The 23,698-nt window shown below is 36.5% G+C and overlaps 1 protein-coding gene across 9 annotated transcripts in view; it reads left to right on the top strand.

The window, feature by feature from the left end:
* lama2 (laminin, alpha 2) overlaps positions 1 to 23,698 on the top strand; it is a 155,907-nt gene that overhangs the window by 75,015 nt on the left and 57,194 nt on the right. For 5 of the 9 annotated variants that reach the window (XM_028039816.1, XM_028039813.1, XM_028039814.1 and 2 more), the window contains exons 17-25: positions 318 to 426; positions 495 to 608; positions 2,856 to 2,983; positions 6,805 to 6,891; positions 13,175 to 13,386; positions 19,522 to 19,628; positions 20,240 to 20,515; positions 21,002 to 21,182; positions 22,567 to 22,703. In XM_028039816.1, the coding sequence (XP_027895617.1) occupies positions 318 to 426; positions 495 to 608; positions 2,856 to 2,983; positions 6,805 to 6,891; positions 13,175 to 13,386; positions 19,522 to 19,628; positions 20,240 to 20,515; positions 21,002 to 21,182; positions 22,567 to 22,703 (1,351 nt within the window). The remainder of the gene's footprint in view (positions 1 to 317; positions 427 to 494; positions 609 to 2,855; positions 2,984 to 6,804; positions 6,892 to 13,174; positions 13,387 to 19,521; positions 19,629 to 20,239; positions 20,516 to 21,001; positions 21,183 to 22,566; positions 22,704 to 23,698) is intronic. The other 4 variants (XM_028039819.1, XM_028039818.1, XM_028039820.1 and 1 more) reach the window with 1 other exon arrangement.

Here is a 23,698-nt window from a genome sequence, read left to right as displayed (position 1 = left end):
CCCACAGTGTGCAGGAACTTTATTCTGCTTCTAATTGGGTTTGTTCATCCTTCTTCTATGCAGATGAGCAAACAAATGATTAGTTTTACTAAATTAAGATGCTCATAAAGTGTGTAGCTGTTCTTCAATATTGTCTCCAAACAGAGATTTTTTTCAATTTCTTTATAGATGAAACTCATTGCTTTTAGATTAGCATAAAAGCTTTCACACTAAACTGACTAAAGAACTGCTTTATTTTATTGCCAATGGTAGTTGAATTTACAATGGGCCAAGAGGTATATGCTTAATTGTTTCATCTTTTTTTGTATTCTCTGCAGGCTCCATTCATTCTCAATGCAGGTGGCAAATCCTTTAGCCACTGGAAAGAGAGCATCAGCTGTAGAAAAGTGTGCCTGTCCCCCTGGATATGGAGGATTATCCTGCGAGGTAAACACAAATCGCACACACTGCTTAAACATAAAATTGCAAATTCACTTTTGAAATGTTTGTTTCAGACATGCCCTCCTGGTTTTCGGCGAGTCTACGGAAAACTGTATAATGGTGTGTGTGAACCATGCCGCTGTCATAGACACAGCTCACATTGCCATGAGTTCACAGGACATTGCCTGGTAAGGTTATTAATAAACTTAACATGTCTTGTATTTTGTGCATTTATTATGCAACCAAAAAAAACAAAGGGTTGTCATGCTCAAGTTTTCTTTTGTTTATGACACAAATGAGAGATAATTTGGTAGCAATTTCCTAGCAAATGTTCCTCATTGTTTAGGAGCAACCCCAAAATATAACATTTAGGACTATAAAAGAGCTACATCCTTAAAAGGTCATCACTCTCTCCTACTCAGACCTACAAACTTTTCATATCTAAACACCCGGCAAGCACAAATTTTCATGCATTTCATAAGGATTTCCTATGATAGAGCAGCACAAAATGGAGCATATTTGTTAAGCGAATAGGAAAGTATAAAGGGTTAGCAAAATTCTTTGCAAATAAATTAACATCTACAAAGTGTGGCATACATTTGTCTTTTTTTTCCTGCAACTACAGCTGCAAGTCTTCTCTGCCAGCTTTGCACGTCTGCCAGCTAATATTTTTACTCATTCTTCCTCACAGAATATCTTAACGATAAAATAAGATTTGATTGTGTCCTTAAACAGTACTGTTTAGTGATATTGCAAATTTTCAGTTGGGTATAGGTCTAAGCAACAGGGCAATTCAAAGTGTTTATTTTTTATTTTTTTCTTTTTTTTTAAGAAGAAAAAAAACCCAAGCAAAACATTAAATTGCAGTAAAATAAAATAAATGGATGGCAGGTTAAAAATAGAATACAGTTTATGATGTTCCAGTTGCTATTAATGAAAGGCAGCTCTAAACAAATGGGGTTTTAGCCTTTTTTTTAAAGGAACACTGTTTTTCAGCAGTTTTGCAGTAAAATTTTCACCATGGCATTTAAGTTACAACTCTTCTAATATTTGTTTTAATTAATATTAGTTTTCAGCCAAGTCAGTCATGAAGTGACAGGCACTTTGAACATCATCAGCTACTATTTTATTCTATGTGCTGTATTTCAATATTTGAAGCAAAATGTGCATAACCTAAAGAAAAGTATAACTGGAGCTTTTATGGATCTGCCATCTAGTTGTCATTAGAGGAACTGCAGGGGGATGCACTTTCCTACTGTTTACACACACTCATGCATAATATATGTACAACAGACACGTATATGTTACCCTCTCATATGGATTTCCACACATTCACTCCCCACTCTTCCCACAGCCTTAGGCTGATTCTGTCAGTTCCCATTCCACTTAATACACACACACTAAAGCCCACACAGATGAACACACACAGAGAACAAAAACCCCACACACGGCCACACACACGCACTTGTGTGTTTGCATTACGATGTTATGGTTCATTATAAACGAGGAGGATGTGTCAAAGGGAGACGTACATTCAGAGAAAGATAGTCGGTCTGTGAGGCCATCTTTTACACGCAGACACACACACACACACACACACACACCCTGTCTGACATTCGCTCACTTACAATCACACGTGCACATGTCCCACCTGTACACACAGTGACAGACAGGCAGCCAGATGCATCCACGCACACCTCCACTGACACCAGTGATGTGTAGCTCCAGCTGAATGAATGACTGACTGATGCCACAGACTTATAGGTTAACACAGTGTGAATGTGTCAGGGTGTGTTTCAGCTGTGTAAGGTCATTTAATATGAGAAATGAATGGAACATGTTGACATGGTAACATTTTCCCACACACACAGTCCCTGAAACTGTGAAAGTTGTTATAACTGGAAAACTGATTTCTGCAATGGAAATATTTGATAAGGTAGAATATATGGAAGAAAAAAAATCAATTAAGCTACTGTTGAACTGTTTTTTTTAAATCCCTCCTTCGAAACTAGTAAACTTTTCAATTATTTATCTATTGGGCGAGGAACTGCCTTAAGGCAACAAGGTCGAGGCTGTCTACAGTGATGTTTTGCTGGAAAGACGTAAACTGTACAGCTTGTTTTTCGGATTTTATAGACAAATCATGGCCAGTCATAGTCATACTGTGCATCTCATTTGTAGTAAATGAGCAACTTGATGATTTGTGATATTCACTTGGAAGTTGGTATATTTCTTCCTTTGAAAGAATATCAAGTATAAAATAATAAAAACTGATTGATATGAAGAATTCCTCCACATATAGATTCAGTATTTTGATTTAAAGCAAAATTTTGGTAAAGTTTTAATACATTATTGTTTTGGTGTAAAAGCTAATTAAATTTCTAAAACTTGATCTTTCTAAAAATATAAAATTTGTCTTCTTTTTTTTTTTTTAGGACTGCACCCACCATACTACTGGCCACCATTGTGACACCTGCCTACCTGGTTACTATGGCAATGCCACCCATGGGACACCTCAAGACTGTCAGCCATGTGCCTGCCCACTTAATCTTCCCAGCAACAAGTAGGTTCTGGAGAACCGGGGGTTAATAATGTGACCAGCCTGTCTGTGCTGTCTCTTCTCTGCTTCTCTGTTTCTTAACTATTTCTCTTCATAATCTCCAATCGTGACATAAAGACTTCATCATCTTGGGAAGGAATATAATTGTGGTGACATTATAGTAAAAATATCATCACCACAGGAAGAGTGGAGCAGCGTATGACGAGAAGCACCGTCGCTGTGGGACTAAATGTCATCATCATTAGGATCATCAGAATGCATCCACAAAATGAATGCAAACTGCATTCAAATCTTTTAAAAACAAAAGAAAAACTTTAGTAATATTTTTGTGAGAAGCCAGTTACATTGTTCTCCCACTGTCTTAAATTACAGTACCTTGTATCATATTGGCAACTGTCTCATTTAACAACTTTGAGCACAGATGTAAAGATGTGTGTATTTACAAGCTCGTCAAATACCAGCATATTTTCTTGCATGGTAAAAATGAATCTCTGGTTGGAACAAGGTTGTGTACTTAAAGCATCTTTGTGGATGCCAGCATCAACTTTGTTTGTTAATTAAGAGGAATGAATTCAGACTTAATTTGAAAATTCCTCATAAAAATAGAATTTGACCTCAACAGTTATTCATAGGTGTTGGAGACATTTATAAGGTTAGGTATTTGGTCTTGTGGTTTATAAAAGAAGCAGACAGATGCTTCAAATTATTGAAATGCTGTTCTGTTGGCCAATTAAGTCAAAAATCTTATTTATATAGCACCTTTCACAGACCTATACATCACAAAGTGCTTCACAAAGGCAAAATCATTAAAACAAGAAACACACTGAGCATCAAATGAGTTGATGTTTTTCTGTGTTTGGAAAACAAGCAGATTCACAAACTTCCTGATTATAAAATCACAGTTAATAGAGCCTGCTCCATTACCTAGCAACTCCAGCCTAGCCGAGCCTTTCACCTAATAACCCAAGCGACGCTCCAGTGCATTTGGTCTGCTAGTCTTACCTCTGGATGCGCTGTACAATGGCCGTATGCAAAGATACAAGTGTTTTGTTGTTGACTTATCATCCAGAAACAGCTGCTGCCTCCTAGATGGTTGTGAAGGAGGCTCCAATTCTTCTGTTTCTGGGTCTGACTCATAGTCAGAGGTGCACTGTTGTATAATTGTGCATCTGTTTACTGCTATTTTGAAATATATATAGAGGAGTGTAAACGCAGAGTTGGATGGCGTGGCCAGCAAAGATTTACTTGAATTTAAAGTGACAAGAGGCCCTAAAACAGCTTATTCTGAAAGCAGTTCAAAATGGGCAGAAGTGAAATCTCATTATCTGAGAATAACTTTGTGCAAAAACTTTTAAAAAACATGTTTTCTATTATCCATAGAGGACCCATAACAGATGCCCTTTAAAAGTAATTCTCAAAATGCACAGGAAGCCAGTGCATGGCAGCAAGAAGAGGAGTTTTGTGCGCTGTTCTGTTAGGTTTTGTCAACACTGCAGCATTCTTCACATTGCCGGGGAGGTTTTATTCAAACAGGTAAAACGACTATTACAATAGTCTGAACAGAAGGGATAACTTTCTATAACTCACAAATGGTCTCAACATAGAAATGTTTCTCAAATGATTAAAACAGTTACGAACAAGCATTTTACTGTGATTGTGAAAAGACAAGATGACACCCAGATTTGAGAGACTACAGAGTACCAGCTAAAAAAGAAGATTAAATCATTTTTTTGTCTTAGGAAATAGGAATTTCTTTTTGTTTGCATTGAACAGTCAATTTAAACATTATCGTATAGCCATTTGATGAGGGATGCTTTGTTTTAGACTACACGTCCCTGTTTTATCTTTTTCCATTTTCTGTTATTCAAGCCATAATGTTGGATTTTGAATTTGGAGTTTACCTCCCAAATTGAAGATTTAAACTTTGGTGGGTGTTCCAGTTAACTTTTCTAATTTATAATCCTATAATTTGCATGTTTGCAGATGTTACATTATTAGAGAAACAATCTATTTTAGGTTGTGCGATGTAAATTTGACCCAAATCAATCTTTCTGACATACACAAAGTCAATACAAGTAAAACAACATTAATTGTGATTTTAAATGTGGCTACGGGCAAAACAGCCTATCAATGAAAGAAAATATTAACTTTCTTTACTGTTTAATAAATGTAATCTTTAAAATAATGAATGACAGTAAACACAAGGAAAAAGTGTCTCTTTCAGTTCTCAGCAAAATGGACACACACATTCCCACAAACAAACACTATTAGGAGCAGCTGAGAATTTTCTTGCAGCCATGACGTGTCATTTCCACGATGCTACGAGCTAAAGAAAGACACAACTGACTGTTCCCCTCCATGCTTCCCCCAACACTTGCATTAGTGTGAGGTGATATGCCTCCCAGTTCCTTAAAAATAGCCATCCAGCCTCATCTGTTCACTGACACAAGTTGCTCAAAAACTAGTTGAATGTTTTTCATCTAAGCTTTTATGAGCTTAGATGAAAAATAATACCATGTTGGTGTTGCTGTTCTGTGATCAGTAGAAATAACTTTAGGCCTCAAGTTTTGTTAATTTTATATAAACTTGAATTTTTCTTCCAATGTAATAGGTGTTTTAGGTGTTGACATTAAAATTGTTGAACACATTTTTTGCCATTAATAAATGTCACTGTCCCAACACTGTTATAGTTGTTAGTATTAGTCCCAATCGATACAAATACTAATACTAAGTTCACAGATCCAACACAAAGTAGTTGCCTTCAATTTCTCACATTTTGTCTGAAATAGTTTTAAAATGAGTCATGAGATCTTTCTTAAATCAGTTCACTAGCTTTCTAGCTTTATATGAATTGAACTTATAGTTGATACCACAATTTTTTTCTGAGGACCGCCAAAGGGAATCTAAGTACCACTAGTTGTGGTACTAAGTGTCAAAGTTCGAAAACTATGGTGGTGGCAGCATCATGCTATGAGGATGCCATGTGTTTTTCTCTTACTATTCCTAGTAATGTGACTCATTGCCTTGGTTTACCAGATGAAATCCAAATAAGCATTGAAGTGTGTTTCATAGCATAAAAAGATGGCAAAAGGTCCAAGAGGTATAAAAACTTTTGCAAGACGTTGCTGATACTTGAATGTAATTTAAGGCTAATAGATACATAACAGAATCCTGTCAAGTCTTTTTGTATTTTTCTTTTAACTATTACCTCAAAAATGCTGGTATTTAACACAAAATAGGCACAATTATAATGTATACCTAGCTGATATAGTAAGAAATATAGTTTGTGAAATTGGTCATCTATATAAAGAATCAGATTTTATATAAAGACTTGGATTTTGTTATGGTTTACGCAGGTGCATTTGCCAATCGAGCTTATCTGGAACTCAGTGAAAAGCTCATAATGAGCCAGTTCGTCATCTAGTGAGTCAGTCTGGAGCCTGGAACCCAAGCCAGCTGAACTATCTTTAGTTTATGGAAGTGGGAGGGTGACAGAACAGGGGGCAACCGACTATCATGTTACTTTGGTTCCTTGTCTCTTAGTTCGTTTAGGCAATAGTTTGTAGAGAGGCCAGTTTTTTAAATGGGTGTGTTTAGATATAGTTTGTAAGGAATAAATGTATGTTATGTGTGATAGCAGAACAAAAGGAACTACAAAGTGAAAGCAGGGACGCAGGTGTGTCAGTGAGGTGACAAGCAATGGCCTTAACTCGCCTGTGTCTTCTCTTCCTCCTCTTCCACCTGGCTCTCCCCACTTTGGAACAACGTTTTCGACTTCAACAACAACTTCAACAACAATCACGCCACCGTGGAAACCACAACAGTTTCAGCCCCACATGCCACCTTGGTGACAAAGGAGAGCTGCTCTGTGATCAGTGTCAGCCTGGATATACAGGGCCAAGATGCGACAGGTAAACACATTTTACACTCAAAACATGCCAGCATTAAATTATTAAATCTAAACAAAAAATATGTCTTCTTTTGCAACTTAACTGTTATCAACCTGTTATCTGGATCAATTAGGTTCCCATTAACTTTTAAGATCTAATTGAATTCATTAAAATTGCACAAAGGTGTGCAGCAAAATGAAAGCTGTTACTCTTTTCAGTTCAGGAAAGGTCCATTCGGGCAGGAATTCAATCTGGTAGTGAGGTGTTACAAAACGAAAATGGAATATGCTGCTCATTAACTGTATTCAGGACTTTGTCTCATTGTCCATCCAGCTGTCTATCCATTGCACATTTTATTAGTCTAGTTGACTGACAAGTTTGTACCATTAGCTGCTGGCTTTTTAAGCAGCTCAACACTAATGAGAAATCTTTCTTATTAGTACTATCATGTGATGATGGAGTCAGTGTAAACGGTCTCTTCACCACCCAGGCTAAGTGAAATGAAGAACATTTGCTTTTTGTGTATCAAACTGAGGAAATCAGACAAAGAAAAAAACCCTGTTTACTTAGTTTTAAACAATTTTGTGATAAGATTTTAAAAATAAAAAAACTCCCCAGCAACCTCTCAGACCCACACTAAAACCTTGGTAAATTATCATTTTGTTCTGGGTCAAATAATCCAGAGACCCCCCGCCCCTTCAAAACCAACATATTTTGATCTGCCATACCTCTGTCCTGGATCGAATGTCAGGATGTAACAGCTGTTAGCAGCTAGCATTCTTATTACTGAGTGTTAAACCTGAAATTAACAATTATATTTGACAATTCAAATTTTTTTGCTTCCATCCTGCTCTTGAAAAATGTTAGCTTAGCTTTAGCTTAGCAACTAGCAGCAGAGATAGAAGGAAAACACGGAATTATTTATTTTCAACAGGCTCTAAAAATTTGCGTTAAACACAGCTGTTATTTGGACGGGTATCAGACTCCGGAGAACATGTTTATTCTGTAATAACAGTTTATATGAATTCATCAGGAGGTCATCCTTAGATCTTTTGCTATAACACAGTCGTTAAATTAATAATTTTCAGTTGGTCAGTGACTGAATGTCTGCTTCAACCTGCCTGTGCAAACCATCATGCAGCTTACCCACTATTTAAAATAACCCCATTTGCTGTATATAGTATCTGCAGTCTTTGCTTTCCCTTTTATAGACTTCCTAATTCAAATGAATGCACTCCATGTTGCCTACCATCAGACAGGGAGATTAGATTCTTATTTTTATTACTAGAACTAAAGTTGTGATTTCTTAGTAATCCTTGTATACCCATTCACCTGCCAGGATTTTTCTGTTTTTTATCACTGAAGTGTAAATTTCTGAGGTTTTTCAGAAGAAATTATTATTCAATGTGCCTGTTTCCATATTAAACAAAGAAGATGAAACATTTTCATAAGCTGGGTAAATGTAATGCATCACTGTTAGCTGTTATTGCTGATTATTGCCTGACTTAATCTCCAACATTGTGAATGTTGTGCCTGAAACTCTGTGTTCCTGTAAAACTACAGCTGCAAATATCCAGGCTGTTTATATTTGGTGCCACATAGTCTGCATGCTTCGCCTCGCCATGCTGTCCAGTGCAGAATTTCTCTGTCCATCTTTTAGTCTTTTTATAAACCTCATTTGTTGCTGAGTGGCACTCTGACTCACTCCATTTTTATACTTTGCCACAACGTTACCATCCAGCATACGGCCAATATGATCTAGCATTGACATAAGGCCAATCTAATATATTCCTCTTCAATGCCAAGCTTGTCTATATGATTTTTTATGTTCTGTATAGAAGCTGTAAAATGGAATATTACTAACTAATAGCAGTATAAGGAGGTAATCAGCAGTTGTTTTTGTTCTACTAGTCTTATTGATACCTTCCACCTGCTATTCTGCTTCATTATCTGTGCTGTTTTTGTTATTGTTTGTGGTAATTAATTGTAATATGGCAATTTGTCTGTATTATGGGCTGTAACAAAATGGCCACTCTATTCATCCCATGCTAATAGACTATCCACTCACTGCTAAGTGGTTCTGCTTTTCAATTTTCTGTCCATAAACATCCATTTAAAACATAGCTGAAAAGCCCCTGCAAGCCCAGCACATTGTATGCTAAAACACTCCAAGAGTCATAAGCTGCTTTTCAGGGTCTGGCAAGAATCTAAATGTTCCTGCTCATGAGGTATTTCAATTAATACAAATTAATTTAGTCTGACCTAGTGCCAAGTAGCTATTGATAAAACAACTACTTTTGCTAATTTTTGTGATTATATTTGTAGCTTATATTTGCTTAACTAGCAGCTTTTAAAAATGTGAGTGATAACTGGAAAGGACACATTCATCTCCTTTGCCCCTCTTAATAACACAAATATTATCTACATACAGTAGTGTATGGTATTGAATAAAGTTTTTGGTTCACTAAACAGTCAACTTCCAACTATAAACAAACAAGATGTCCATAAAGTGTTGGTGGTTCCTGGGTTATTCCTAAAGATCTGACCAAAATAATTAGATCTATTAATGGCAGTTTGGCTCCGATAGTTAAAAATTTAGAAATAATATAGTTGCAATTTAGTTGCAATAAGCATCAAGTGCTATTCCAGTACTTGAGCGAAGAACCTGATTATTAAAATTATGGCCCAGAGTTTTGTCTGTTGCCAAAGAAAAGGATTTCTAGTTCCAACAATAGCCCTTTGAAATCCTCCTTATATGACAGTCATGTGAGTGTGCAGGGAAATTGATGACTGATACACAGCAAAAATGATTGTTTTTGATGTATTTTGATGACTAAAACTACATGGACGAATTTGTTGGCAAAAAGCAGGCATTTTAGAAAGTAAAACATCCCTAAAATGGTCAAAAATAGACCACTTAACTTATTTGGTTAAATGTTAAATGACCCATTTAAAATGTTGGACCTCACATAGCCTTAAATTGTTAATTTTTCTAGTTTCATGCTTGTACTGCCCTTTTTAATTTTTATTTGCTACTCTGATGGACATAAACAGGTGTTTAATTTTCTCTGTACCTTCACTACAGATTGCAGCTAGACATGGATACCCACTTAATCAACGTGATCTGATTCAATTGAAAAGAACAGAGAGCAAAATGTGGGAATTCATATCACAAAAAAGACTCCAAACAAACACATGCACTTTGCCTCACGGCCCATCCTCCTCGAAAAATTAGATTGATTCCAGTTGAGTTTGCCACTTGATTGGGAAGATGTACTTCTGACATGGCACACACTAAATACTTGCATGTAGACACAATCTGGCAACATGCGAACACACACACACGCACACACACAAACTAATAAACCAGCTCTATTGAGTACCAAGGAGGGTCAGTGGTAATAACGGTTTGCTCCTCTTGACTCTTTCCCTCTCTCTGTTCTTTCTCTTCCCTCTTCTCTGAATTCAATTCTCTTTTCAAGACCTTTCCCCCCTCTCCTTCTCACTTGCTTTCCTCTCGCTCTCACTTTACTGCCTTTCTCTATCCTTCTTCTTCTTCTTTCATCTTGATTCCCCTTTTCAACATGTAGAGCTTTATTTCAGCACAGGCTCTTTATTTGGTTTTAGTGGCTCTTGTCCCTGTGGTGCACTCTCAGGTTAATACGTTTTCCCATCTCTGAAGATCCTCTGATTATTATTCACATGAAGAACCTGAAAAGCAAAACATAAAATCTTGTTCCGGTTTGACAATAAACACCTTTTCTTTTTTTTTCCTTTAGATCAAAAGTCCTAACATTTTACTTGTGATATATATATTTTTTATTTTCTTTCTTTGGCGGATGATGCCAAAAAGATTTATTTTACAAAAACAAAAATAATCTTACAGAATCAGATTCTAATTTTACACTTGAGTGTCTTAGGTGTCTTTCTTGTTTTAGATGTGTCTCTGCTCTAACAAAGTAGATTCAAATGGCTGAATTAGCTCCTCTGCGGTTCATTATATTATACAGTTATCTGCTATTGACTCATTATTTTTTTTATATTGAGGACTGACTTTGGACACCATTTAAGTAGAATACTGTTTCTGTTTAGAAACAAAATTAAATGACATACATATTATTTTGTTTGGAGTTTTTTTAAGCATTTTTGTTCTTTAGTGAGATTTTCAGATGTATCAACTTTGACAGAAGGATAATTCTACTCTTCACAAATGACCATACACTAGAAAATGTGAAATGTCTTAATACAAATCAAGACAAGATCCATAGTTGATTTGACCTTTTGCTGTAAATAAATTGACTGTTGTGTTTCTGGCCAAATAGTTGGTTTTTTTTCAGGTGACATTCCTTGTGTCACAAATTCTCTGACCTTGGAGTATAATACAGATTTGCACATGATGGAGTCATCTGGAAGTTGCTTTGCACTTCTAAGATTTACAAAGGGAAAGAAATGATGAGCGCAAACCAAAATACCTCTAAAGTATTATGAACTCATATTGTTTTCTGGGTTTTTGCCATTGCATTTCTGACCAGTTTAAGAGCCATAAAGGACTCAAAATCTCACTGCAGGCTGTTTTGAAATAGTAAGGATGAAAAACATGAATAATCCCTGCTAAATATGAGAATTAATCTATATTACCTTCTATTAATCCACAGAGTATAGGAGCTAGGAGAAAAAAACCCAGACATTCTTCATATCCAAACCACTCTTAAACTGGTTCCCTTATGAAAAAACACAGGACACTCTACTCTGAGCTTTCCGTTATCTCCATTATCAACCCAACCTTTCTTTTGGTCTTGAGACAAAGACAAAAAGTTGAGCCAAATAACCAGAGCTTGGATTTTTGTCAAACTGCAACAATGGCCACATTACTAGAGATGAGGTCCTTTCAACCTCCACTCTCCACTCACTCCTGAACAAAAAAACAACAAGACAAAAGCTGACTCTGAGGCTGGAGGGAGGATTTCACTTTTTCACTGGTTAGGAAACACAGCTTCAGAGCTCAAGGAGCACACTCTCCTCCCAGCTTCAAATCACTCATTTATAGTGTGGAATGAGTCCGAAAATCAGATGCCATTTAATGCCACTGATAAAAAACAAACACTTCAATGAGGCTTTTTACTGTGGTCAAGCTGAACTTCATTGATGCTGCTTTTTGATTCCTTTCTAATGATACTTGAATAAGAAGTCTTTTTTTGAGATATGGATGTTTGTCGCACTAACATAGCAAAGTAAACAATAATTTTGATGTTGTATACTAACTTTTCAAGCTGAAATCTACAAGTAATATTATGTTGTTAGATTCATAAGAGTGGTAGTCAATTTCATTGCAGACTTGAAAGCTTAGAAAAACTATATTTTCAAATGTAATTGCTACATAAAAGTGGAGAAAACTTGTGCTTTCAGGGAATATAGCAGTACTAGTTCTTTCAATGGAAAAAAAGAGAAAATAACAGGAAACTACCTGATTGCCACAACTTAGAAGCAACAAGCCAAACCGACGATTACGTCTTGAGATATTTTAAATTGCTCTCACTTATTACATCACATCACTTCTCTCCTGTTGGCATAAGAGTGTGCTTAAAGAAAAGGAAATGTACAGGGTTTTTTTTGTTTTGTTTTGTTGTTGTTTTGTTCAATTTGAATTTGAAAGATGTTCTCTTAGATGTATTTGCTGTGTCTGGCAGCCAAAATAACGAGAACAATAGAAACCATCATTTGAACTGTATTTGAATATTATCATTTTTACCTTATCCTTTCACGGCATCGAAACTGCTTCACTAGCTGACAGCCAATGCAAAGCAGCCATATTAGGCATTTATGTCAGAGATGGTGGGATTCATCTCACCTCATCTTTGAGGTCATCCTGTTTGTTTGTTGTTGTTTTTTTTTTTACTTTAACCTTCAAAATTCAGACAACTAACAGGGGTCCAAAAGGAATATTTGCGTCAAATTCTCACAGCATGCAACTATGTATTCTTACAGTAGACGTTCTGGATGATGAGACAACACATGTACATCGTCTTGTATGCATATTTTCTCAATATTTTTCTGGGAGGACTGATTTGAAAATTTCCACAAAAAATATTTGAAATTCTACATGTTACAAGTCCAAATTTCTACTTTGGTAAAACAGAGTCAAAGCAGTGAAGACAGTATTTATTAGCTTGTTTGCTACTCTAATTGCAGCATCACTCACTATATCTAATCAGAAATAGCCAAACCTATTCTGCCATTGAAGTTTATTGATGTTTTATAGCTGATTGTACTAAACCTCATTCGCTTCATTTCTTCTGCCACCTAGCTGTTCCAGTGGGTACTACGGCCAGCCTGCTGTACCCGGAGGATCCTGCCAACCCTGCATTTGCAATGGCAATCTGGACCTCTCCATACCCAATAGCTGCGATGCAATCACAGGCCAGTGTTTGAGGTGTCGTCAAGGTTACAATGGTGTGACTTGTGACAGCTGCGCTGAAGGCTACTATGGGGATGCCATGACATTAAAAAGCTGCCAACGTAAGTATTCTTACACCTAACAGTTCTATCCGGGAATTACGTTTTAAATATATAATTTAGGTACTATTCCATTATATTTTGATTTATCTGGGCCAAGAACACAAAAGAAGGTTAGAAACCTGATCATAGTGTTAGCTTAGCCCTGAACTCATATGGGTTCTGTAAAAGCTTTTAACACAACTTCCCAATGTGGGAAATATTTTAGTGCTTGCCACTTACAAATCTACAGTGAAAGATGTTTTGGTTGTAGTAACAACACATTCCTTCAATCTAAGCATGGACTGAATCTCATTACAGGCATCTGTTAATGTAGGACATTACAATTGGCTTATTTATATTGCACAATGAAATATTTTGCCTGTATTCCCCAGTTGCATTGATTGTTGGACATGGGAAACAAGAAGGCATAACATGGTTTTATGCAAAAGTGTGGTAACTCATAAAATTATCTCTTATTACGATTTATTTTATGTAAACATTCTGCACATATGCACTGCTACTTGGAAATATATGCAATTGCTACTCAAAAGTTGCAGGAATGACCCACTAACAGGCTTAATCTCACACTACTCTATGCAGACACTCTGTCTGAGCTGATGATTAACAAATCACAGCATGGTTAGTTCTTTGGGGCTGTATCAATTGAAAGGAGCCCAAGTTACTTACTGATTAATCCAAATAATATTTATTTGACCACTTGGAGTCACTCACTGTACTTTGAATTTTCAAATGTTCAGGGAAAACAATCGATTGCAAAAGGCAATTAAACAGGAGTGCATCACAAGTGACACTCATACTTTATAGACAGCGTCAGTCTATACATTTCACAAAATGTGCTATATTTCCACACGTACATGAGACGCGTTTTTCGCCAAGCCAAGGTATGGCTGAAGAAATGGCATGGTCGAAATAAAAATGACTGGAACAATTTAGAAGAAGGTCAAAAATACATTCGAAGCTGAACATTTTTATCAAAACAGGCAGAGGTCGCTCACATTACCCTTCAACTGTCTCATAATTGGAGAAGATATTTTCTTTCACAGTGGGAATGTCCTGTTCTTACTGAATAATTAAAACAATAAATTTTATGTTTGTGTGCATATTAAGTATTTATTATAAAATTAAAATGAGAAGTTAATTGGATTTGTATCACATTTCTCTGCAAAAAAAAGTCTGTTATATTTTTTGTTTCCTTTTAGTCCTGTCAAATGGAAAAAGTGACTGCACAGTAATCACTAATTCCCATTCTCAGAGATCAAACCCCAGCACATTGACACTGATGTGATGTAATGTAAATATACTGACTGAGCAGTTTGTCTTGAGACTTTAAACCAGTTTTAAGATGCGTTTTAAAGAATCTGTAATCAGGAAGATACTCACATGTTGTTAGAGACAGAAAATATAATTAGCATCAGATTTTTTTCCTTTTTGTGTTTTTGCAAAGCGTGCCAGCAGTGTAGCTTTTGTATCTCAGCAGGGGTGTTGCACTGAAGAGCACTTTGTCCTTAAGAAACTTAGCTCAAATTATTTAAATGATACCTTTAATAGTCTCACTAAAACATCGAGTCAATAGTACACCATCTGGAGTGTGGCTGTGAGTGTGTGTCAAGTAGCAGCTGTGCCAGTAGGAGGTGTGATGTCGGAGCGGCCCACCGACTGCCAGCTGTGCTTAAAAGTGAGAATAAGAAACTATACCTGAAAGAAAAAAGATAAAAAGGGAGGAGGGACAGCAAGGCAGAGAGAGGAGGCAGAAAAAAACAAATGTTCAGATGGCACTTCTTTTTGAAGCTCTTTATTAAAGCTGCTTTGTTGACAAAACCAGAAACACAGGTAGCAAGACAGAAAGCTTTCACCGAGAAACAGACAGAGTGATAAACAGACAGAAAAGTATGTCAAGGCTGCACAAAAGCAGCTAGACAGCCTGACAAAGGGTATTAATGTGCATTTGATAGTTCATTGTTCTGTAGTTGTTTCCCCTCTCCACCCACCTAAATGGGTATTGATTAATCAGCCTGATCTATTGCTCTCCTGCAGTACTGATCAGCTGCTTGCGTCTTTGAGACGGAGGGTTATTGATCCTGTACGAATGACAGAAGACCACCAAGAATTATTAAAAGACAACAACTCTCTCTCAGCCTGCTTCTGTCTACCCATCACTCCGAGTCTTAATGAATTTTATTGAGTGAAGTAGAAGAGTTCAGGCTGAGTCCATTTGTGTGCTATTAGAATGAGAAAATCCTTTTCATGCTTTTCATTCTTTGTACATCAGAGCTGTCGCCGTTGGCCATTTTTGCTTACTCCAAATTGGGCAGATAATGATTCAGTATAAATCCCTTTGAAAAAGTAAAAGAAAAATGTTTGATATTTTGGAGTAAATCTGACTGCCAAGCAATTTGTCTGGTGAGTAAATTCAAAGAAATTAAGATCTTCAAGTATTTTTCACACAAGAAAAAAATCATTTGAAAATTGTGGTGGATTGTTCCCTATTCACTAGAAGTAAGTGGATCTGTTGTAACTCAATAATGCACAAATGGTCCCTATGCAACTAAAGGTTTTGGAAATGGTTTCAGCATTTAAGCTGAAAAAATAGGAAAACTATTTTTTTTCTTACTTTCTGACTGTCAAATGAAGACTTCAACATTCAGATAGAAAAATATTACGCTCAATAATACGAATGCCAACCTGAACCAAGATACAAGTTGTGTTTACCAGTCAAAATATAATATAGATAGCAATTCACATGCAAAGGTCAAAGATTTTAGATACAGAAATACAGCATTTATAACTATGTTAGTATGGAACACATGTGTAATACTATACAGAATATACGTAGTTAAATTACACATGCCCTTCACAAAGTTATTTATCAGATAATTTACAAGGTAAACATTTTTAACTATACTACTATGCTAAGTTGAAGACTATAAAAAGGGAATTTTTAAATAAGTGCATATGAAAGGAATCTAGGCAGTAAATATAAAGAGGGTAGTTCCAGTAAAGTAAATGTATCTGTATGGTTTTATATTTAGAGGTGGTTTAAATAACATGAAGATTTATTACATCATGTAAATGTACATGCAGGAATGCTGTAGACACTTGGAAAAATACAATAGCTTAGATAATGCAATGACTTATCTAAAACTCAATTTGTTTGAGAACATATTTTTGTTAATTAATTCAACACTGGATGTAATAAATAAATAAATAATAATAATAATGAAAACCAATACAATAATATAATTTTTTTAAATTAAAAAGTACATTGGAATAAGAATGTCTTCTGTCCAGTTGACAGTGTAGCATACACAAATGATCAGCATTATTCCGATATATCTATAACGTGTCAAAACTTCCACCACAGTTTGCACACACCATGCATCCTGCATATCTTCACCACATCTAAAGAACTAATGCAACTCTCACCATTAATATTACTTAATCTCCAACTACCTTATACTAATTAAGATTCTCTGTTATGGCATGCCAGATGAAATTTACAGTTTGTGCTGTCTGATTAATTCAACTAATAATTATAAGACCACTTGAAGGGACAAGCAGAGCCAACTAATGAATACAGAAGCAAATATTTACATCAAGATAGCGTCCCATCAGAAGTTGTGTCCCTTCTCATGATGCAGCAGAACATTGTCAGTTCCACATTGTTCCAGTACCCGTCATTCACACACATCAAAAGCTCACTTTAAAGATGCAGTATGACAGGACTAGTTGTTCCACAAAATCATCTTCATTTCCTCACGTTGAGGCCACCTCAACAAATTTTTCAAAACCCCAGAATTCACGGCTATAAAGAAAATAGTGTGGATACAGTGTAAGAGTGGAGAAGAGGCCTGATTGTATCCAGACTGAAAATGGTTTTGTAGGTCATGGAGAGAGAAGTAAAGCCCATTCTCCATGGGCCTGACCGGTTTTAACAAAGTTTGTTCTGGTCAGATTTGTCTCCATTTAAAGATGTGGGCCAGCAATGATTTCTATAAGACAAAATGAAATTTCTGGGTTTTATTTGAGTCAGCCAAGGGGAAAGAAGAGATTTAACATCATTTTATGGTTTAACCTTAGCTACTTGACATTTTTGTCTATTTATCTTTAAGAAAAAATAAAGTACTGAGTTTGAGTCCATCAAAACCACAACTTTGTGGTTCTGTATTCCTGAGTGTCACTGCAAATGACCTGCCCATATTCACACGGACAATAGTGAGGAACACACTGCTAATGGAAACACACACGACTTGGCTAGAACCAAACTAGACATTGACCACTAGAGGTGAGACATTACAATGGAGAAGGAACTTTAGTTTTTATCTTGTGTCAAGGGAGAACTAAAGACGTGGTAAAGAGTGACAGCACTAAACATAACATTTAGTTGCTTGCAGCTATTAGAGGAAATTTCGTTGAATTCTGTTCAATGACAATAAATGCTATCTATCTATCTATCTATCTATCTATCATGTCTCTGGAACAGTGCTGCATAAAATTCATTTCCATTGTCGCCTACTTAATTTGTAATAGTACAAGTTTTAGAATACCACGACACATTCCCACACAGTCTTCCTTATAAAGTCTAATTATGATACTCTGCATGACTTTTTGTTTTTTCAAACTTTGAGCTTAAATCCCAGCTGATGAAAAATCACACCTACATACGCCAATCAACCCCTCAGATACACAATTAAAAGCTCCAACATCACAGCTCCCATCTGCTGCAAAAGCCATTAAAACCATAGATGAGTACACACACAAAACACAAAAGAACACTATGTATACACTTTGTAATAAAATTAGTGCCACACACCATATCACACAGCAAGGACACACATGGGTACTAGTCTGTTTTGCCTCCTGCTGTTGCTTCATCTTAAATGAAGAGCAGGCAGAAGGACAAATGTGATTTTGCGTTTGGAAAGAAAAGCTTTAGCTCACCACAGATGTCTGCACAAATACATACGATACCCAGAAACACAAATACGGTCTTTGGAAGGGCACGCATGCCCTCCCCCGCATGTGTACCTATTCATTATTACTGAATAGGTATACATGTGTACACATAAACTCAAACATATGCAGTAGAAAGTGCAGGTAGATGCTTGTCTGTGTGTCTTACACTCCCCTAGCGCCACCTTTTAAGCACCATCTGGACTCTGTTGTGAGTCGCTATGTTGTAAGCCTTGTTATGGGATAAAATGTGACTTTCTCTTGTGTTATACATTTATTTTCAGTGTTTGCTCTCAAGATTTTTTTTCAGCTTGGAAAACATTTGTTCTGTTATTTAGTAATAAACCATCTGGCAGGTTACCAAAGATAGGTGCTTGTTGTGCATCTGCCTTACATTCCACATCTTTCTCCACAAATAAGTCTTACTTTTTTAGCCTTATTCTGCCTAACCTTGCTTGACTCTTTTGTTGATTAAGCCTATTTGATTTCAAGCCTGTTATTTTTAATTCTTCACCCAAGAAGTGATAATAAAATACAGTGGGAAAGCAACGGAATAGAAAAATATTTGCTGCATGTGTATTAGTAAATGCATGTAATATTTAGGCTATTTACTCCCAAAACGGTCAAAAAATGCTTTAGTAAAAATAGATTTGAAGGGATTTTGGAATTAGAACTAAAGATTCATGGATTCTGTACAAAATTGATTATATTGAGGCAAATATTAACATCAATATTATTCTCATTGATAGAGGTAAGACCCCTAGGTACTGGATGTGCCACCTCTACTAAATCTACTCCAGCGTTACTCAAATGTTGCAGTACCAATAATGTCACTAAACCTTATGTTACACTATGCTTACACTTTGTCTGCACTGGGAAAAACCCAAGCCAAAGGCTCCCACATACTTCTCCAAAGCGTCCTCTGTTTTGCTTTAATGGAGACAGAGAGAGCACCATACTTTTCTGCAGACAACCTCCTCCATGGAAAAAGCTGGTGCAATTTCCATTGGGCCTTGTGTCGAATGCCTCTCTACGAACAAAATGATGCAATTTTCAAAATTCATCTACGTTAATAAGAGCCGATTTCAGCACTTCGAATGAAGAATGTGGAAGTCTTGATCCTGTGAGAGGAATCAACCCAGAACTTATGTTAAATATTCATATATTTTTTTCTTTCATTTGCAGCCTGTCAATGCCACACCAATGGTTCAGTATCAGAAGTTTGTAACAAGGAGAATGGTCAGTGCCAGTGCCGAGAAAATGTGATTGGACGGCAGTGCGATAAGTGCATGGTAAGCTTTTGTATTCCTTATATTTATTTGACCAATGAGTTGGGAAAGAGATGCACTGATCATAGTTTTGGATACCAATTTTAATTAAGGCCCATAAACTTAACATAAAGGAACAGCATTCAAAATATTTTTCTAGCATTCCTCCTTTGAACAACCATTAATTATTTAAACCAGAGCAGCGGTCACAAGTCTCTGTGTGAGAGGAATTTCTGTAAAACAAGTTTTCACTATTTTCAAAAGTAATAATAAGGTTGACAGTTCTATAGCATTCTATGATAGCAATTTCCACAATTAGTGTGGATAGCATTACTAATATAGCACTGGATATTTAGTCACAGAAACAGATGTTTGTAATAGTTTTGCTGTTGTGTCCACAGAGTTTTACCATCACCAACTTCTTACTTTAACAGAATATCTACAAACCTTTGTAGATATTTGTGCTGTAATTTCTGTTGTTTCTGATAGGTGCTGTGGAAATTGTGCTGCTTTTACTATTTAATTCTCTTTAGCCAATCCTCACTTCATTCTCTTGATTTTAAATCACTCCTTGCTTATTGTCATCAACCCTTTGCCCACATTCCATCCATCAAACTGGATTTTGATTGGTCCAGCCTAACTGCTGGTGGGATGCTGAGCTGCAGGAGTGTATGCCCTGTCGCTGCAGTCCTTATGGCTCCATCTCTCAGCGCTGCGACACTGAGGGCCGCTGCATCTGCCGCCCTGGCTTCATGGGCCGACGCTGTGACCTTCGTCGCCTAGGTTACGAAAGGCGGGAGACACGGCGCCCTGTAGAGCGTGTTCCTCTGGAAGCTGTGCAGCAGAGGTGGGGGGGAACCTCCCGCACAACAGGGGGTTGTCCCAGGGGAGCGTACAGACCTCAGACAGGGGTAACACACCCTGAATGTGGATGGCAGTGGTTGTGTTTGAAGTAGCATGGGTGTTTCGCTTTTTAACTTGTGTGGAAAAATAAGCTGTTGAAATATGTGGATTGATCTCGTGGTAAAAGCATTATTTTTAATAAACGTGTGACTTGATGATAATGAATGCTTTCTGATTTCTAATAGCTTAAACAGCATCTTTCTGTGTGCCATGTGGTGTTAGTATTTCTGTTTCTTGAACAATCTTAACCAGCGGTTTGCTTTGTTGTTTTAATTGCTAAAGTCACTTCGGTATGGAGATTGAAGACAAGAAAGCACATATTAAGAGTGTCAAATTAACATATTTGAGTTTTTTTAACTTATTCTTTATACACGTGTGTCTAAAAAAAAAGTCTTCCATGTCAAGTGAACTTGCTTACTTCTCTGAAAGAATTTTCTTTGCTATGTTTTGTCTGTTTTGCTTTCAACCACCTGCGCTGTCTTTTTTTTTTCCAGCCTCAAACTCACGGCGTTACGACAGGTGGGGTGTGTATCCCGTGTCACTGCAACTCATACGGCTCAAAGTCATTTGACTGTGACGAAAAGGGTCAGTGTCGCTGTCAGCCTGGAGTCACTGGGCCTAAATGTGACCGATGCTCAAGAGGATTCTTCAACTTCCAGGAGGGTGGCTGCACACGTAAGATGAAAACTTGAGTAATCTTCCAAAACAAAAGTAAAAATATTTGTTGTTGTGTTCACCCACAAAAATATTACCTACCATGAATGGATTTTTCTGATGATATTCTTTCAATATTGCTTTAAAGTTTGTAGAAGTTATCTTAAATCCAAATTTTGACTATGCAAGGCTTTCATTTATAGAAAGCCTCTACAAAGCAAGATAAACTAAAATCATCCTCCCAGTCCACCATCTACCTTAGAAATACTATTGTTGTGTTGGACATGTCTATTGTCATCGTCACCTAATCATCAAACCTTAAAATTGTATTTTATGTGAAGATAAAATTCGTCCCTTGTAGTAAAAACGGCAGAAATTTTTTGGAGTATAATCTATAAAAATAGAATGGAATAAAAAAGGAGATTTTACTTAAAAAATTACAGATTTGTAATTGTTGCTATGCATTATTGCATCACTTATGCTGCGGTAATAGAAGCGCACAAGTGTTTCTGACCAATTTGTTCCCAAAATATTCAAGTTTGCAAAATTTGGTTTGCACAGAGTATCATTTAGAAGTCTAGTTCAGGTGATTAAACATGGCTGTCATTACAGTATGTAGCCTTTCACAGTTGTGAAAAGAAAAAAATAACAATAAAATGTACATCAGTGTTAGAAATTGCTGGCCATCAAGTATTGTTAGGATTCATGGAGAAAGTCAGTCCTGAGTAAAACTAATACAGTGGTGTTGTTCTGTTAGTTTAATGAAAGGCAAAATTACATTCAATTTAATCCAAACATTACCAGTCTTAGGGTGAAATGAAGAGCGCTTCATGAGCTGCTACAAAAAGCTCAAACAAAAGAGCAGTCAGATTTTATGTAAACACTTCATGAAGGTAAACCACTGCCTTATATCAAAGATGATTGTTTTTTTTGCTTGGTGTTGTTTTTAGAGTAAAACAGCAAAACTGTAAAATTAAAAAAAATGCTAAAATGTAGGTAGACCAGGCACATTGGCAGTAAAGATAGAATAGGTGATAAATGTTATTTTTGCAGTCCATATAAATGTCCATTTATCAGTTCTTTCAGCTTTGACATTTTTGTTTTTCCAGTTAAGTTTTCATTCATGTAGCTTCCCAGCTTGCAAATCATCACACCTGTTTCTTATTGTTAATTAGGACAGCTGTTTCCACTTACCCAATCAGTGTGTGAATGGCAGCTTCACTGATCTTGAAAGATAAACTGCAATATTGTTGAATTTGATGAAAGCAATACAATAAACTTTTCACATGAATAAACTGGAACCCTGACATAAAAAAAAATAAAAATTGTGACTTCTCCAGAGTCCCCTACATTCTACTTTTCAAATCCTCACTGATACGTCTGTTGTTGTCCTTCCCTCTCACAGCTTGCCAGTGCAGTCATGTGGGAAACAACTGTGATGCGAATACTGGACAGTGTATCTGTCCTCCCAACACAATTGGTGAGAGGTGTGACCGTTGTGCGCCCAACCACTGGGGCCACGATATCACAACTGGATGTAAGGTAAGACAGTTTTATTGTTCAAAAGAATAACTTTGGGTGAAAGAATGTGTTGGATGAAACTGTATAGGATATATAAAAAGAAATTGTGCAAATGCAAACATCTTTATCCCAGTAAGAGGGATATGAATACTTTCCTAAGTGAAAAGGGAACAAAAATGTGAGAAATCAACTGTGACCAAGTATTTTTTAAAAATACACCCAACTGGATCAGAGCTGACAGGAAGTGGCCTTCAGCAGATAAGCGACTCTGGTTGACTTATCTGTTCTTACACAGGGGTTTACACGGAGCATTGCTCTCTGGGTGCATATTGTTCAGAACATTGTCTTAATAGATAATGAAGTGCATCAATGGAGTAACAGACCAATTATGTTGTCTTATGGATTGTATGTCATGTGTCAGTGATGTATCTATTTAGTACAGGAAAACAACTATCTCATGGTAATTACTGACCCACTATTCTAATCTTGTTGACCTCATCGTATTGTATAAAACTGAATCTGACTCTTAATACATTTCCTGCCCAGGACTGGCCCTTGTTTTGAGTGTGAATAACCTGCCTCTAATGCAAATTGACAAAATCTGCCTAATTTGAATCTTTCTTAAAAGAACAAATTAGAAATACAAAGTTCATAAAAATGTAATAATTATATTTTAAGCTCTTTATTTCTTGCCACTGATAGGAAATATCACAGATTTTTCTCTTTACTGTTTTTCTCTCTCTTTTGCCTTTACAAACCACCTTTCTTTAGGTCCTTAAGTTGTTTTCTTGGTACAACTTTTTGTATACATTTAAAGAGTAATTTTCTCTCCAAAAGATTGCATGCCTTATAGCGGCTAGAAAAGCAAACCTTTAATTGTAGCAAAATACTCGTAGATATTAGAGGCCTGGCGATAAAAGCACTGTGGTCCTTAGCAGCAAATTATTTCAAAGAAATCCTTCAGGGTTTTATATGGGGTTTGGAATGACTCAACAAATGACAGATGATCAAAGCAA

This window comes from Xiphophorus couchianus, chromosome 15, assembly GCF_001444195.1.
Source record: "Xiphophorus couchianus chromosome 15, X_couchianus-1.0, whole genome shotgun sequence".
Lineage (NCBI taxonomy): Eukaryota > Metazoa > Chordata > Actinopteri > Cyprinodontiformes > Poeciliidae > Xiphophorus > Xiphophorus couchianus.
This window is presented reverse-complemented; position numbering and strand designations above follow the sequence as displayed.